The 17,686-nt window shown below is 35.3% G+C and overlaps 2 protein-coding genes across 4 annotated transcripts in view; both read left to right on the plus strand.

Annotated features, from left to right (window-relative positions):
- LOC123529603 (uncharacterized) overlaps positions 1 to 15,287 on the plus strand; it is a 53,553-nt gene extending 38,266 nt beyond the window's left edge. For all 3 annotated transcript variants that reach the window (XM_045309994.2, XM_053521869.1, XM_045309995.2), the window contains one exon: positions 7,889 to 15,287. In XM_045309994.2, coding sequence (XP_045165929.2) covers positions 8,290 to 12,426 — 4,137 coding nt within the window. In that variant the 5' untranslated portion in view covers positions 7,889 to 8,289 and the 3' untranslated portion in view covers positions 12,427 to 15,287. The remainder of the gene's footprint in view (positions 1 to 7,888) is intronic.
- LOC128547940 (repetin-like) lies at positions 4,602 to 6,135 on the plus strand. Its single transcript, XM_053521870.1, has one exon. The coding sequence runs from the start codon at positions 4,825 to 4,827 to the stop codon at positions 5,413 to 5,415; it is 591 nt and encodes a 196-aa protein (XP_053377845.1). The 5' UTR covers positions 4,602 to 4,824; the 3' UTR covers positions 5,416 to 6,135.
- Positions 15,288 to 17,686: the final 2,399 nt, after the last annotated feature.

Below are 17,686 nucleotides of genomic sequence, written 5' to 3' on the forward strand. Positions count from 1 at the left end.
CAAACAAATCTTGTGTATATTGAAGTAGGCTGACCACCTTGTCCAGTTTCCTAGCTTTAATCAGTGGTTTTTATTATCAAAATTACCTTTAATCAACATCACAAAATATTCAGTATTAATTGAAAATTTGTCTTGTCATGATGTATGAAAACAAGAGATAGGTTTTACTTGACTGACAACTTATAAACATTAAGCTATTTAGGAAACAGCCGGAGGGGATTGAGTAAGCTGTAAGCACTTTTATGTAGGTGGTGTTAAATACATCAACTTTGACGTGGTTCAGAAGCGGCAATTGTTTTTATGTGGCTAATATGACATCAAGCACACATTTGACGTACTTTAGTAACAACATCAACATGAAAAGCAGAAAAAGTCTGTCCTCCACCTCAAATTCATGTGGGTAAGCTGCTGCGAGTTACTGATAGAGGACAGGGGAATTGACTGATAATTTTTATTTTCACTAATATTAGGAAATAAATGACACTCACAGATCTAAAATATCTGTGTATGTTAATCTGAACCATGTCCTTAAACACTCTTGTTTCATGATTTTTTAACACCATCTAGACGGCTGCTAACCATGAATTCTTTGCAAATATTACATTGTCAACAATAGTTAAAAATAATGTGAGGAAAACAGGATTTTTTTTAGTCCAATTATTAAAGAGATAATTCAATTAAGACTAAAATAGGACTAATTGTATGTACAGTTGTATGTGTTTTCTAATAGAATCGGTATTTAAAAATAGTGAGAGACAGTTATTGGAACATGTATGGTATAGTATTGAAAGAAAAAAACATAACATTTTATATCACAGCTTGACACTGAAATAACTTCACTTTTATAGACCATGTTTTATTGAAAACAACTGCAGCCAGACCCCGAAAGACATATTTTAGAATATACCTGCTATTAGAAAGAAATTTGACTGTCATTTCTAACATTTTATTCGGTCGAGATCATTTGAATATAAATGCAAATTATGTATGTGCTCTATGTTTATTATATACAGTTTGTGATGTAAAGGAGTCTGAGTGACGGAATCTATAAACTTTGAATTATTTATTGGGTTTTCGTCTTCTCATTTATATGCGGCTACCTTAATGGTTAATCATTATGCAGTAATATTTATGTCTGGTTTGATTGTCAGAAAAACGTGTGTGGTTTTAGTCAACATGCAGGTTTAATAAGACAAGTCACTGATTCTTTATTATGAAGAAAGTGTTCAATAGTCGGAATATATGCACACCTTTTCTGATGAGAAAGGAATAATACGGTATGATTTTTTTTAACAGTTATTCTTTTGTAAGTGCCTGCATGTTCAGCTTTTTGAACAATGAATTAGGTAAAATGATTTATATAGTTCAAAATGCAAAAAGTAGTTGACTATACAATTAATGCCTCAAAAACCAGTATGGCATTTTTTTAAGGCCACGTGCCTAGATTTTTAATTTTATTTATAATGATTCTGCAGGGACCCGAAGCAGGCTAAACATGGTAACTCAAGGGTCTCATGTCCATTTAGTTCAGTCAAGGTTATACGGGGACCTGAGGTAGGCCCAACACTCTCGTGCCCATTTAGTAAACTGGCCTAACATTTGTAACACAAAGGTCTTACAACACTTTATAAGTTTTGTCAAAATTGCACATTGACTTGAAGGATGACATTGGGGTCTCAAATTCATTTAGTTGTGTCAATTCTACAGGGACCTGAAGCATGCCCAAAAGTCTCATTTAATACTGTCAAGATTTTACAGGGACCTGAAGCAGGTCCAGCTATCTCATAGTGTCAAAATTTTACAGGGACCTGAAGTAGGTCCAGCAATCTCATAGTGTCGAGATTTTACAGGGACCTGAAGCCGACCCAGCAATCTCAGTGTCAAGATTTTACAGAGACCTGAAGCCGACCCAGCAATCTCATAGTGTCAGGATTCTACAGGGACCTGAAGCTGGCCCAGCAATCTCAGAATCAAGATTTTACAGGGACCTGAAGCCAGCCCAGCAATCTCATAGTGTCAAGATTTTACAGGGACCTGAAGCCGGCCCAGCAATCTCATAGTGTCAAAATTCTACAGGGACCTGAAGCAGGCCCAAAAGTTTCATAGTGTCAAAATTCTACAGGGACCTGAAGCAGGCCCAAAAGTTTCATAAGTGTCAAAATTCTACAGGGACCTGAAGCAGGCCTTAAAGTCACAAAGTGTCAAAATTCTACAAGGACCTGAAGCAGGCCCGTCAGTCTTATAGTGTCAAGATTCTACTGGAACCTGAAGCAGGCCCAAAAATCTCATAGTGTCAAGATTCTACAAGGACCTGAAGCAGGCCCAACAGTCTCATAGTGTCAAGATTCAACCGGAACCTGAAGCATGCCCAACAGTTTCATAGTGTCAAGATTCTACAAGGACCTGAAGCAGGCCCAACAGTCTCATAGTGTCAAGATTCTACAGGGACCTGAAGCATGCCCAACAGTTTCATAGTGTCAAGATTCTACAGGGACCTGAAGCATGCCCAACAGTTTCATAGTGTCAAGATTCTACAGGGACCTGAAGCATGCCGAACAGTTTCATAGTTTCAAGATTCTACAAGGACCTGAAACAGGCCCAACAGTTTTATAGTGTCAAGATTCTACAGGGACCTGAAGCAGGCCCAACAGTTTTATAGTGTCAAGATTCTACAGGGACCTGAAGCAGGCCCAACAGTTTCATAGTGTCAAGATTCTACAAGGACCTGAAACAGGCCCAACAGTTTTATAGTGTCAAGATTCTACAGGGATCTGAAGTAGGCCCAACTGTTTCATAGTGTCAAGATTCTACAGGGACCTGAAACAGGCCAAACAGTTTCATAGTGTCAAGATTCTACCGGGACCTGAAGCAGGCCCAACTGTTTCATAGTGTCAAGATTCTACAGGGACCTGAAACAGGCCGAACAGTTTCATAGTGTGAAGATTCTACAGGGACCTGAAACAGGCCCAACAGTTTCATAGTGTCAAGATACTACAAGGACCTGAAGCAGGCCCAACAGTTTCATAGTGTCAAGATTCTTAAGGGACCTTAAACAAGCCCAGCAGTCTCATACTCACTCAGTACCGTCAAGAGTCTACATGGACCTAAAATAGTCCCAGCATTTGTAATATGTTGGTTTCATACCCTTTATTTCTGTTAAGGTTCGGTAGGGCCTGGAAGGATCTGTTAGTACTGGCAAGAAAATCCATGCACATACCAGTAAGTCAGCTGATAGGTAATACCATATCAGCTTAAGATCTGCATAGACACTGTCCTCCCCTCCACAGCACACCTCTCTCCCACCCTCCCAAACAAAAATGAATATCTAGGGATAAAATAAAATGTTATTCATAACCCCTGCTGAGAAATATTTTCAATTTGATTGATAGAGATCAGATAATATATATCTGAGATAGTGTAGATATCTGATGTTACAGCTGACACACAGGCCAACATTATGCAATATCTCTATCATAACACCTGCTTCACACATTTATATTGAGGTTTTATTTGTTCTAGGAAAATTTGTTTACTTTTATTGCCAGGCAGAATACACAAACATCATGACTTTACTGTGTTCTTTAGTGCTCTTCTATAGAGGAAATAATGTCTCCTACATGAAGTGGGGAAGACATATTGTTATAGCGCTGTCTGTCTGTCACAAAGTTTGTCTATGCAATTTCTTCCCAAGAGTGGTCTTTGCTGAGTCGAATTGTGATGCTGTAGGCATTTTCCAGTTCTGTGATTTTCAATGAAATTATGGTCTTTTACCTTGTCCATGCAACTGCTTCAATACCAACAGGAAGAATTGCACCAAACTTCACAGAAGTGATCAATACCAAGTCAAGATGTACATGTTTCGGCATGTTCTGTCTTTGTTGATTTTCAGCAGAGTTATGTCCCTTGATTTGTCAAATTATATGATGTATTGGCCTCTTCTCTTATTTATAAGATGCATTTTCATCAAACCATTTGCATAACATCAGCATGTTCTGGTTCAGTGATTTTCACTTTATTTGTCCAATTTTATGATATTTTGACAACTTCTGTACACCATTTTGGCAAATTTCCACCAAACTTTACAGGAGTTATCAGTGCCAAGCTTGATTATGCATTTCATTGTCATGTTCCAGTTCAGTGATATTCAGCAGAGTTATGCCCCTTGATTTGTCATATTTTACAATGTTCATACTACTTGCTTTATAGCATTAGGCTGAATTGAGTGCTTAGGTTGATGTTTATTTGTGTATATTATCTTCATAATTATTCTGATTTAATGTTCAGTGGAGTCACAACCTTTGATTTGTCAATTTGTGGCATTTTACAATTTCTGTGTTGTAAGTGGTGGGAGACATATGTTTTTCATGAAAACCAATCTGTTTTTAACTTTGTTTGTGTGGTAGGGCTATTAATGTTGGTATACACCGGACTAATCTTCATTTTGTGCACTTACTTGAATCATGGAGTAGAACATGTGGACTTGAGATGTGAAACTAGTGGGTTAGAACTAGGTAAATTGTTGGATAGACTTAATGAACAAGGGAATATGTGTAGAACTAGTGAACAATGGATGTTTGATAGAATTTATGAACAAGGGATGTTGGGTAGAACTAGTTACAAGGGATGTTGAGTAGAGCTGGTGAACAAAGGATATTGCATAGAACTAGTTAATGAGGGCTGTTGGGTAGACCTAGTGAACAAGGGCTGTTGTGTATTACTAAGACAGAGTGAAAAAGGGATGTTGGGTAGATCTAATGAACAAGGGCTGTTTGGAAGAAGTAGTTAACAAGGGCTTTTGAGTAGGCATTATATAGTGAACAAGGGATGTTAGTTAGAACTAGTGAACAAGGGCTGTTAGGCAGACATAGTGAACAAGGGATGTTGGATAGAACTAGTGAACAAGGGCTGTTAGGTAGACATAGTGAACAAGGGATGAAGGGTAGAAGTAGTGAACAAAGGCTGATAGGCAGACATAGTGAGCAAGGGATGAAGGGTAGAACTAGTGAACAAAGGCTGATAGGCAGACATAGTGAGCAAGGGATGAAGGGTAGAACTAGTGAACAAAGGCTGATAGGCAGACATAGTGAGCAAGGGATGAAGGGTAGAACTAGTGAACAAAGGCTGATAGGCAGACATAGTGAACAAGGGATGAAGGGTAGAACTAGTGAACAAAGGCTGTTAGCCAGACATAGTGAACAAGGGATGAAGGGTAGAACTAGTGAACAAGGGCAGTTTAGAAGGGAAGTAATGAGTGGACCTACTGAACAAGGGATGTTGCCAAGAACTAGTGAACAAGAGCTGTTTGGTAGAACCAGTGAACAAGGGCTATTGAGAAGACCTAAGTGCAGGAGGAATGTTGGAAAAAGCTGGTGGTTAGGGGCTGTTTTGTACACACAGTTAAGGGTTGTTGGGTAGAATTAGAGAAGAAAGGGATGTTGAGTAGATCTAGTGAACAAGGGATGTTGAGTAGAACTAGTCAGCAAGGGATGTTTTTATAGAGCTGTTGAACAAGAGCTATTGGATAGACAATTTAGGAAACAAGGGATGTTTGGTAGAATTAGTTAACAAGGGGTGTTGAGTAGAAGTAGTGAACTAAGGATGCTAGTGACTAAGTGTCAAAGTGAGTGAACAATGGTTTTTGGGCGGAACTGGTGTACAAGGGATCTTGGATAGAACTAGTGAACAAGGGATCTTTGGTAGAACCTATGGAAGTTGTTTTGTGTGGTTGAACAAATGAACCTATTTTCTATGATAGTATTGTTTGAAATAGGGAACATTGTCAATACAGAATAGAATGTGTGGATAGACTTTGTGAACTTTTGCACTTTGTTTTCTGGCAAATTGTCTGGAGCAAATTTATAATGTTATTTGCCATAAAATTCTGTAAAACAAACAAGTTACTGAAATATTAATGTTATAGAGAAAGAAAAAAAAAACATACAGTTCTGATAAACAGTGATAAATGTTGTATAAAAACTGAAAACTACATTAGGCAGTGCCAGCATGAATAGGAAATAATGGGAGAATGGTAATAAAATTGTATGGTGCATGTCAGAAGTCTAGATAATAAAAACTCTAGTGTTTTCTTCTCTTTAGTTTCTATATTCAAGTATAATGCACTAGCATAACAAAGCATTCATGAATTTTGCATTACAAATGGAGACCTGTTTAACTGCTGTGCAGTATTGTAATAAAGGAGGTACATTTAACTGTAAAAGTGGCTTGCTCGCAGATTGATGTTTATCACCAAAATTTTTGGAGGGGATGGTCTTAGATTTACCTTTGTCAGATGTCCATCCAAATTTGTGTTGTGCATAACTTGAGAAGCGTTTGATTTCACAGAAAGTAAGGGTGAAATGAAAGAAACTATTGTACACATCCAGTAGAAATACAAAGTCCTAGAATTATACTGATCACCTTTTCCAAAGTATATCTTGAGAACAAATTCAATCACAGTAAGCAATTTTTTCAGGGTGTTGAAATACCTGATGTCTGTCAAACAGAAAAGTGAAAAATGGATACTAAAACTGACAGCTTTATAAATATTTTTACTGTAAGGAAAAAAAGAACTATGAAAATATGCATTACTTCAGGGATCTTGCTCTACATAAAGGACCTTTTTGTTAGTTGCATATATCACCTAATAAAATAATTTTTAAAAGTTTCATAAAATGTTGCTGAAAATGAGATTGACTATGTTAATTTAGTAGGAGTTTTTTTTTCACTGTTAGTATTTTATTGCTCACAAAAAAAACAACATACCACTAAAACTAATCAGTTTTACAGTTTCAAGTCAATTTGTAGAAGTTTCTATCTTCTTTAATTTAGATATTTTAGTGTGCAGTTAAGGATCACACACAAGCAGAGATTGATATTATCTAGCTATGTTGCAAGTTTTTAATCATGGTAATTGATTATCAAAGTCATTCATTTAATCTAAAAATGTTTTATGGAAGCACAGTAATTGCAACAGAATACATGGTTTGTCTCTGAAAACAGGAAGTACTGTATAACTGGTTTATTTCGCAACATAGAAATATTTTTTGTTCTCTAGCAAAATCAGTAAAATTGAGCTTTTATCCACAAATATTTATACTGTTGAACTTGATATCTTGAACTTGCTTATCTCAAAATTCCGACAGGGTGTGAATAACGTAGTTTGCGAAGAAAAAAAAAATGACTCAACAAAGCTATTGTCCTGTTGTAAAGTGTGATGCAAATAGTAAAAATTCAGCTAAGTTTTTATTATTTTGAAAACATAAAACAGCTGTCCAAATATAGAATACGCTTAATTGTACCAGTTTCACATGAAATTGTAGCCAGAGCCATAAAGTGAGGTGTGAGGTAACAAAGTCAATGAAATTACAGAAATGAGCCGCATCATGAGAAAACCAATATAGTGCATTTGCAATCAGCATGGATCCAGACCAGCTGCGCATCTGGTCAAGATCCAGCTGTCGCTTCAAGCTATTTCAATTATGAACTGTCAGCAACAGCATGTCCAGCCAACTGCGCAATGCGCAGTTGATCAGGGGTCGCAAATCACTTATTGGTTCTCATGAGCGGCTCAATGTAGTACATTAGTCCTGTCTTATATCTACAATGAGCCTTTGACAAGTATCTGAGCTAAGAACTAAGCCATTATGACCCTTTAATAATTCAAGTAACATTGAATTATGAACTAGATATTGCTAAGTGCATTATATAAATGGAGCCTTTGGCATAATAATATTTTTTGCTGTCTTAAGGACATGAGGCATGAATATTGAACAGAATTTTATATGACACTGTGTATGTTCAAAATTTTTGCTTGTTTCTGAGCAAGTCGCTTTAAAGTCCAAAATAAGGTCTGTATTATGTACACTAATTATTTATTGTCTCTTTTCAGTTTCGACTCGACTTCCTGTTTATTAACCTGAACTGATGAAGAAGACGGCTTGTTGATCAGATATACAGACTGAAGGAGAGAAGTTACAGTTCAAGAAACAATGAAATTATAAGTTACAAACTCAGTTACCTGCTGACAAAAAGTTAAGTTACAAGCTGAGTTACACACTAAGAAAGAAAAAGTAACAAATTCAGACACATGCTGACAAAAGGAAAGTTACAAGCAGAGTTACAAGCCAAAAGCATTATTTTGTATTGCATTAATAAGCTGATAAGGGAAAGTAAACACAGGAACATTGTTTATGGAGGAAAAATATGAACGTGGACACCCGTGTGTGCTGTACACAGCACTGTTTGTTTGTGAGAGGAAACATGTAAATTTAAGGTTTCCATGGATACAAAATGGCTGCCATATTGGTAATTCTTTTGTGTTCAGTTTTATTTGGGCATGAAACTTTCGGATATAAACAGATAGAAAATGGAGGAAATCAAAACACTTTACTGGAAAAGAAGGAAAATGAAAAATATGGAAAAAGTATAAAAGTTTTGAAACGTTCTGTTGGAGAGGTAAATGAAATTGGGGGAAGTAATATTAATGCTGATGTTGAAACAACAACAACAGTAACAAACATTATAAACTACTCGGCTCCAGGAAGTGACGTTACCCATGATGTTAATGTAAAATCGATAACACCAAACTACGACGGAGGTGATAATCAAAATTTTGAAAGTTCTCATAATGCTCAAAATAGTAGTGAGTCTTCTATGCAGAGTAATAACAATGGTAACTGGAATAATGCAATATCTGGAAGCAATACGGACAAACAAGACAGTGATATTGATTATAATAAAGCCTCAGGAAATAAGACTGTAAATAACAATAATAATTCTACTGCCATATCTCAAAGTGCAATAGCCTCATCAAATCAGTCTAGTGCAATTTCACATGAATATGCTCTGTCTTCTTCACAAAATGACTATAAAAATGATACTACAGACACTTTTGCCACCCCAGTAACATCTACAAGAGGAAATGTTTCTGGAGAAATCACCAGTACGGATAAAATGGCTAACTTTATCGGTGGAAGCAATCTCAATACTACTCCACGTAGTCAGGTGGATAACAAAATGAATAATGATATTCCAGAACTGACAACTCAAAATCCAAATGTTAACTCAATAATCCAAACTACCTCAGTATCAGATAATTTGATTTCCACAAATCCACAAACAACTGTTCCCACAAAAACTGAAATGACAACTGAAGTATCCTCTCTTGTGACAACGACTTTGCAGACTCAGATAGAATCCCATGCCGATCATAGTAGTCTGCCACCAACTTCAAGCTCAACTGGAGATGATGAAATTCCAGCTTCTGCTGAATCGTCAGATGAACCATTCACTGAAAGTAATAAAACTACTGCTCAAGCTAGCAGTACAACACAGCCTTATCCAGAAAATACACCAGAACCAACTCCAACTGCAGAAATTATAAAGACAAACACTACCAAAAATGAACCAGTTTCTGAACCATTTAATAATGTGACAGAATCTATACCAGAGACAGAAGTGTCTGCAGAACCAGAATTGAAAAATGGAACTTCAGCTGCAACTCCTGAACCTGAATCTCAGACAGAAGCTACACCTGATCCAGTTCCAGAGCCTGAAGATAATTCAACAGTTGGAGACCCAGAATCATCACCTGCCACTGAGAATACAAATAATACAGGTAGTGGCATTCCAGAAAGTACTGCAAAAACTGTAACCAGCATATTTGATCAAACAACAGTTCCCATAAATAAAATAAACACTACTGAAAGTGATATTAATGAAACAAATGGGAATGAGACAGCTGTAGAAAGTAGTCCTAAACCAACTGTTGAACCAAATCATAATGTTACAAATGCAATAACTCCAAATCCTGAGTCCAGTGTTGAACCAGAAGACACTGAACTTCCAACTAAAAATTCCACAACTTCTGAACCAACAACTCAGCCAGAGAAAACAAGTACTTGGTCTATATCTACACAAAGAACAACTATCATGCCAAACTCTTCAACTTCAAAAGTAGAACCGGAAGGTCAAGTTACACCTGAACCGGAAAGTGAAGTAACACCGGAACCAGAGGCTGAAAACACCACCCATTCAGAACCTGTTGGAGGAAATACAACAAAATTAAGTGCTTCTTCAACACGTAAACCAACTTTGATGACAACCAGTGAAAAGAAAATTCCTAGTCCAGAACCTACTAACAACCCAGAAACTACTGTTTACCCGGAACCTAGTCCAGAAACAAGTGATAAATCAGTTACTACTGCTAACCCTTCAAGTAATCTCACTACCACAGTAAAAGTAACAGTTGAACCTACAGCTGAGCCAGAAAAGTATAGTTCAACTGAACAAACACATATTGATAATACAACAACGGCCATACCAGACACTGAAGTTGAACCTGAACCAGAAGACGAAAATCCTAAGTCAGAGCCGGAAGATGAAGAAGGTGATTCTTCTGGTAAACAAGAGTTTGATACTGATGCTTTTGCTGAGCCGGGTCCAGATTGGAAACTGGCTAAACCAATTTGGAAGGAAGCATGGGAATTTCATGTATATTTTTATGGAATAGCTTTCTCGGTATTGGGGTTATATTGTCTGGTGACTCTAATTAGGCTTTGGGGTATGGAGCACCTGTTAAGTAAGCATTATTTTATCACTTTACATTTACTTGTGATATTTGTGTGTATTTTACGTGCCACGTATTTGATGGTGGATGCGTACAATTCGTTGGGAACATTTCCATCCGGTTTGGATTATTTCATATATAGTACAGCATTCCCATGTTTGACTGCATTATTCAGTATACTATTTTATGCTTTACTTCTTGCTACAAGAGTACGGGTCATTTCACCTAAAGTTCAGAATCTATGGGTGCTAGTTTTTATTGTGTCATTGCATTTTTTGTTATCAATATCCACTGACATTGTGGTAGGATTATTTTCAAGTGCTTCAATAATGATCTTCATATGTCAAGTCTTTTTCATAGTTTGGGGATTGTTGATGTTCGTAGGCTACTTGGTGTTGTTTCGAAAACTTTACAAAGGTGCTATAAATCGTCAAAAGACAATGATGGGAAGTCCTCATGAACACAAAAACACTGCCACACATGGATATCATGTTAAACCGTCTAAGCAAAAATACACGCTTGGTCTCGCTGTGAAAATTACTTTTATTTCGGCATTCTTCGGAGTGGCAATAGTGGGATTTGAACTGTACGGTATGTTTGGTGTTTATGGTGTGCTGAAGTTGGATACAAAACCTGACCCATGGCCATGGTGGACATACCATACTATTTTGAGAAGTTTAGAAATTTTAATGTGCTTAAGTGTAGCTTATGTTGCTAGTCAACCATTGAGATATAAAATGAAGAAAAATCTTGATAATAGAATTCATCATTATTTATTACCATGTTGTATATGCTGCTGTCCTGACAGTCTTGATCAGAATGAAATTTACAGTTCTTCTATCAGTTTGGATTATGTTGCCTCGGAGACGGATCATTTAAGCTGGTTGAAAAAAATGAAAAATAAAACATCTACACCAAAGGCACCTTATCCACCACACACTGCTGAAAAATATTCTGATCCAGATGCGACTTTGTTGGTGCGTAAGATTAAACGAACTAGTAAACCATCAATGCTTGTGGTGGAAGATGGTTTTGTACGAATTAGGCGGGAAGATGAAACTTTGCCGTCAAATCAATACGAGCTTGATTCACGATCGTCTCATTCCAGTGATATGAACACGGGACCAGATGACCTAACTACGGGTGCTGTAGCAAATGTTGTGAATTTGAACTATACTGGTCATAATAGACAAAATGCTGCACGCGAAAATGTACCAGGTGTTAATTTTGATAACTATTTACTGCAGGGAAATGTTTCAAATAATGGATATACAAATGATAATGAAAGTGCTGATGAAACCGATATTGATATAGTTGTGACTGAGAGTGAACACGAAAGTGATAGTCGTGATTCCTCTGGAGGTGGGGGAAGTGGTACATCAAATAAAAGTGCTGATATCTTTAGACCACTGTCAATGATTGATTTGGCAGCAAGCATGGAATCAGAATTAGAGCGTGCATTTCATTCCAGTGGTGTTGGGGAAACAGATGTTATTTCGCACAATAGTTTACCTGTGTCGTTTGATGGGTACAATACAGATTCCAATGGTTGTGCATTTAATGAAAGCCTTTGTGAGAAATATTGTGATAATAAAACTGCTGGTGCAGCTACTAATCTTGATTCAACAAATTACTCGTCAGATTCAGCGGACGATCAGTCTAAATCCAGTGCACATGTACGATTAATACGACCTCTTGTGCGGCGATGCAAGAGTGACGACTCCAAATCAAGTTCACCGAAGTACAAACACTTCGAAAAAAATAAGTATTTCTCCGTGTCAAGTGTTGATAATTTAGGAAAAGATGAAGAAGTCAATACACACGTTGGTTCAAACGGAGAAATGCGGACAGAGTTATGATATTTAAAAATATGTAGTAAATATAAATTAGTCATGATGTCCAGTGTATTTTTGTTTCATAGATGAAATCTGCTGTAATGTCTCGTAAAACTGTTTGAAATGTGTTCCATATTTTGACACGCATTTAGTTTTGTAATATGTATTCTTGAGATTATTTATAATTAGGAACTTACATATATATTGTGTAATTATACTACATTGTACAAGGTGGTTTTGATGGCTTTTTTTTTTTACCTATTTGCAGGTAGCATGTGTATTTTTAGTTACGGTTTTTAGTTAAGTAAAGGGAGATAATATTTGTACTCTGTCCTATAAGGCAGCAGAGAGTTATCTTGTCAAACCCACTGCTCAGCTTATATCCAATTTGTTTAACATAATTTATGCCAGCCAATACTTTTCTCAATTATCTTGAATATAATATTTAAATGCATCTTTATGATACTTTATAAGTTTTAATAAGTATTTAATTTTGTTGCTAAATCTGAAATACTCCCAAAATTAATGTCTTGCATAAATTTCAGCCAAATACTACCTCAAGACAAAATAAGGTTTTGACACTTAATCTAAGGTTAACAGATAAAAACAGTCTCTGTAACTGTATCAGCTTGCTCACTTATACTCACTTATATAGTACTGTCACTTCACTAAATATAACTCATATTGTCTAAATGTGCTAGATGTCAATTTATGATATTATAAGTACCTGTTAATCTTATTGCATTTATGACAAAAGTTTACTGTAATTTGAGCCTTGAATCAATACCCTAACACCCTCTGTGCAAAATTCTATAATTATTGCCAACAATTAAGTGTTGTGAGATTTGTTTGCTCAAAAACATTTTTTATGCAAGTGGCTTCTTTTTCTTTTTTATCATTAGGTTGTTTATTCATACTGGTAAGCTCAAATGCTACACTGGTTTTCAAGGATTGCAGGTCAGTCTTTAAAGCTACTCACCCACAGTTTGGGTGTAACTTTTCAACATGTTCATTTCCACAAAGTTTGGCATAGAATGTACAGAATGGCACAGAAAAATGATAAAGTGGGCAAAAATAAAAGTTCGATATCGGTAAATATGCAAGAAAAATGTAATTTTTCTTCATTATTTCAAAAGCGTTGCGACGATTTACTAGGTTCTGCACAATATTTTTGGTTATTTATAAGAACATCTTGCAAAAATCCTGTCAATAAGTTTGTACCACTAGTCACTTTCAGAGTACTCATTTTTTATAGATTTTTGAGGGAAGTTATTTTTCGCCTAAAATGTGTGGGTTAGTCCCTTTCAAAAAATGAATTTTTGCATACATTAGCTGGCCAGTAGACTGGTAAACAATCTTTGAAATTATTTTCTTTTGATACATCAGGGATTTTTTTATATATGGATAACTATGCTTATATATGGGATATTTTTTTTTTGTTTCAGGCCTTGTTTTGGGAGTGACAAGGGCACAAACTCTTGTTGGTATATTAAAGGGGAAGTAATAAACATGACAAACTTCTTGGCAAGTTATATCTGTTCGAAACTCTTTGAGAATCAGCAGATGGTGTTGTAGTGAATTCTACTTTGAATTTTAGAAACAAATTTTCTGTAATTGTTAAAATATTAAATTTTGTAATTTTCTTACACAATTCATATTCTAGTAAAGAACATGTTCTGCCTTACAGCATAATGCAAATATGAAAAGAAATTCAGAAATCTTGATGAATTTTAATCTTTATCATTTAAATGTTTCTCCCATTATAAAAAACAATTTTGATTGAAATGTTTGTGATATCTTGAACTGGTTGTTTAATTGTTATTTCAATAACTGTTCTTGTTATGAATTAGTCGAAACATTAATTATAGAAAAGAACAGTAAATCATAAGTTCTCATATCCATAATAGTATGTGTTGTTTGCTTACTGGTAGATATTAAAGAAATTTTGTCATTTGATAGTTAAAGGCTAGAACTTATTAATGCTCATTTTCTGTGCAGGGCCTTTAAACATCAATATTTAAAGTCTGAAATTCACAACTTGGGGGGAGAGTGAGTGAGTTTGGTTTTACATTGAATCGACATAAAATGGTCATATATCGCCGAGGACCTAATGTTGTTATACTTTCTGGTCATTCAGGATCATGAAGTCCATTCAGTATTTTCTGAGTTATAGAATTTCACTTAAGCCGATGCTAGGGGGGCGCGAAGGGGTGTTTCACATTTTCTTACCTCTCATAGACAGACTTAAATGGATTCAGCTATAATATTACATGGATGCTCTCTTTGCTTCTAAAGGGTCTTCTGATAATATCACACTTAATTTTTGAATATCAAAGTTCACAGTGTAACTTGAAATATTGTGCTGCTTTTGTGGGATCTATGTTCTTGACAAATTTCTTTTTATATAAGCTATATGTATCTGTTTAAAAAAGTGGACGAAAAAGATTTAGAATTCCAGAGCCAAAGTCTAAATTTGTGACTGAACCATTGATGAATATTGACTGAAAATGAGAAACTCGATTTATATTTGATGTTTACAAGAAGAGAGTAAATACTGAATAATTTGCACAATAAAGAGGGATATAAAACTTCTTTAATGTGTAACATAATAACACATAAAAAGAAGTTTCTAGAATTTGATACATTTAAGTATGAAGAGTAAAAGGTTGAAACACTGTTCCTAAATTAGTAATCAAATTGTTTTTCTTTTTAATCTTTGAATAATAATCAAAATGATGTTTGGTTCCTATGCATAACTATTTCTGTTATCTATGTATTCATTGGGACAAGTGAACATTTTTATGTACATTTTTATGCCATTTTCTATGTAATATTTATATTGACAAAAATCCAAGAAAAAATATGAAAATATATCATAAAAGTTATTGGTCTTTGCTTGTATGTCTCCTTCTGTAGGAACTGCTCAAGTATTATAATGTGGGATTACTCAAAACTATCAAGACAGACCTTCGCCCTGTTAGAGGAAGAAAGATGTTGGAGCAATATTTAAATGACCTTTGTTTGTTTGTTTACAGCATCATTTACTTCTTTGATGAGTGCAATAATTCCATAGGTTATTTCCCTTTGTTTAAAGTGTCATTTACTTCTTTCATAAGTGCAATAATTCCATAGGTTATTTCCCTCTGTTTAAAACATCATTTACTTCTTTGATGAGTGTAATACTTCCTTAAGTTTTTTCCCTTTGTTTAAAGCATCATTCACTTCTTTGACAAGTGCAGTAATCCCATAGGTTATTTCCCTTTGTTTAAAGCATTTACTTTGACGAGTGCAATAATTCCATAGGTTATTTCCCTTTGTTTATAGCATCATTTACTTCTTTGACAAGTGCAATGATTTCATAGGTTATTGCCCTTTGTTTAAAGCATTTAATTCTTTGATGAGTGCAATAATCCCATAGGTTATTGCCCTCTGTTTAAAGCATCATTTACTTGACCTTTGTTTGTTTACAGCATCATTTGCTTCTTTCATGAGTGCAATAATTCCATAGGTTATTTCCCTTTGTTTAAAGCATCATTTACTTCATTGATGAGTGCAATCATTCCATAGGTTATTTCCCTTTGTTTAAAGCATCATTTACTTCTTTGATGAGTGCAATAATTCCATAGGTTATTTCCCTTTGCTTAAAACATCATTTACTTCTTTGATGAGTGTAATATTTGCATAGGTTATTGCCCTTTGTTTAAAGCATCATTACTTCATTGACGAATGCAATAATCCCATAGGTTATTTCCCTTTGTTTAAAGCATCATTTACTTTTTTGACAAGTGCAATGATTCCATAGGTTATTGCCCTTTGTTTAAAGCATCATTTACTTCTTTGATGAGTGCAATAATTCCATAGGTTATTTCCCTTTCCTTAAAACATTATTTACTTCTTTGATGAGTGTAATATTTGCATAGGTTATTTCCCTTTGTTTAAAGCATCATTTACATCTTTGACAAGTGCAATGATTCCATAGGTTATTGCCCTTTGTTTAAAGCATCATTTACTTCTTTGACAAGTGCAATGATTCCATAGGTTATTTCCCTTTGTTTAAAGCATCATTTACTTCTTTGATGAGTGCAATAATTTTCCATAGGTTATTTCCCTTTGCTTAAAACATCATTTACTTCTTTGAGGAGTGTAATATTTGCATAGGTTATTGCCCGTTGTATAAAGCATCGTTACTTCTTTGACGAATGCAGTAATCCCATAGGTTATTTCCATTTGTTTAAAGCATCATTCACTTCTTTGACAGGTGCAATGATTCCATAGGTTATTGCCCTTTGTTTAAAGCATCACTTACTTCTTTGACAAGTGCAATAATTCCATATGTTATTTCCCTTTTTTTAAAGCATCATTTACTTCTTTGACGAATGCAATAATCCCATAGGTTATTTCCCTTTGTTTAAAGCACCATTTACTTCTTTGACAAGTGCAATGATTCCATAGGTTATTTCTCGTTTGTTTAAAGCGTCATTTACTTCTTTGATGTGTGGAATAATCCCATAGGTTTTTGCTCTTTGTTTATAGCATCATTTTCTTCTTTCATGAGTGCAATAATTCCATAGGTTATTGCCCTTTCATAGAGCATCATTTACTTCTTTGACAAGTGCAATAATCCCATAGGTTATTTCCCTTTGTTTAAAGCATCATTTACTTCTTTGACGAGTGCAATAATCCCATAGGTTATTGCTCTGTTTATAGCATCATTTACTTCTTTCATGAGTGCAATAATTCCATAGGTTATTGCCCTTTAATAGAGCATCATTTACTTCTTTGACAAGTGCAATAATCCCGTAGGTTATTTCCCTTTGTTTATAGCATCATTTACTTCTTTCATGAGTGCAGTAATCCCATAGGTTATTGGTCTTTGTTTAAAGCATCATTTACTTCTTTGACAAGTGCAATAATTCCATAGGTTATTTCCCTTTGTTTAAAGCATTATTTACTTCTTTGACAAGTGTTATAATTCCATAGGTTATTTCCCTTTGTTTAAAGCATCATTTACTTCTTTCTACAAGTGCAGTAATTCCATACGTTATTTCCCTTTTTTAGCTCACCTGTCACAAAGTGACAAGGTGAGCTTTTGTGATCGCGCGGTGTCCGTCGTCCGTCCGTCCGTAAACTTTCGCTTGTGACCACTCTAGAGGTCACATTTTTCATGGGATCTTTATGAAAGTTGGTCAGAATGTTCATCTTGATGATATATAGGTCAAGTTCGAAACTGGGTCACGTACCGTCAAAAACTAGGTCAGTAGGTCTAAAAATAGAAAAACCTTGT

This window comes from Mercenaria mercenaria, chromosome 13 (assembly GCF_021730395.1).
Source record: "Mercenaria mercenaria strain notata chromosome 13, MADL_Memer_1, whole genome shotgun sequence".
Classification (NCBI taxonomy): domain Eukaryota; kingdom Metazoa; phylum Mollusca; class Bivalvia; order Venerida; family Veneridae; genus Mercenaria; species Mercenaria mercenaria.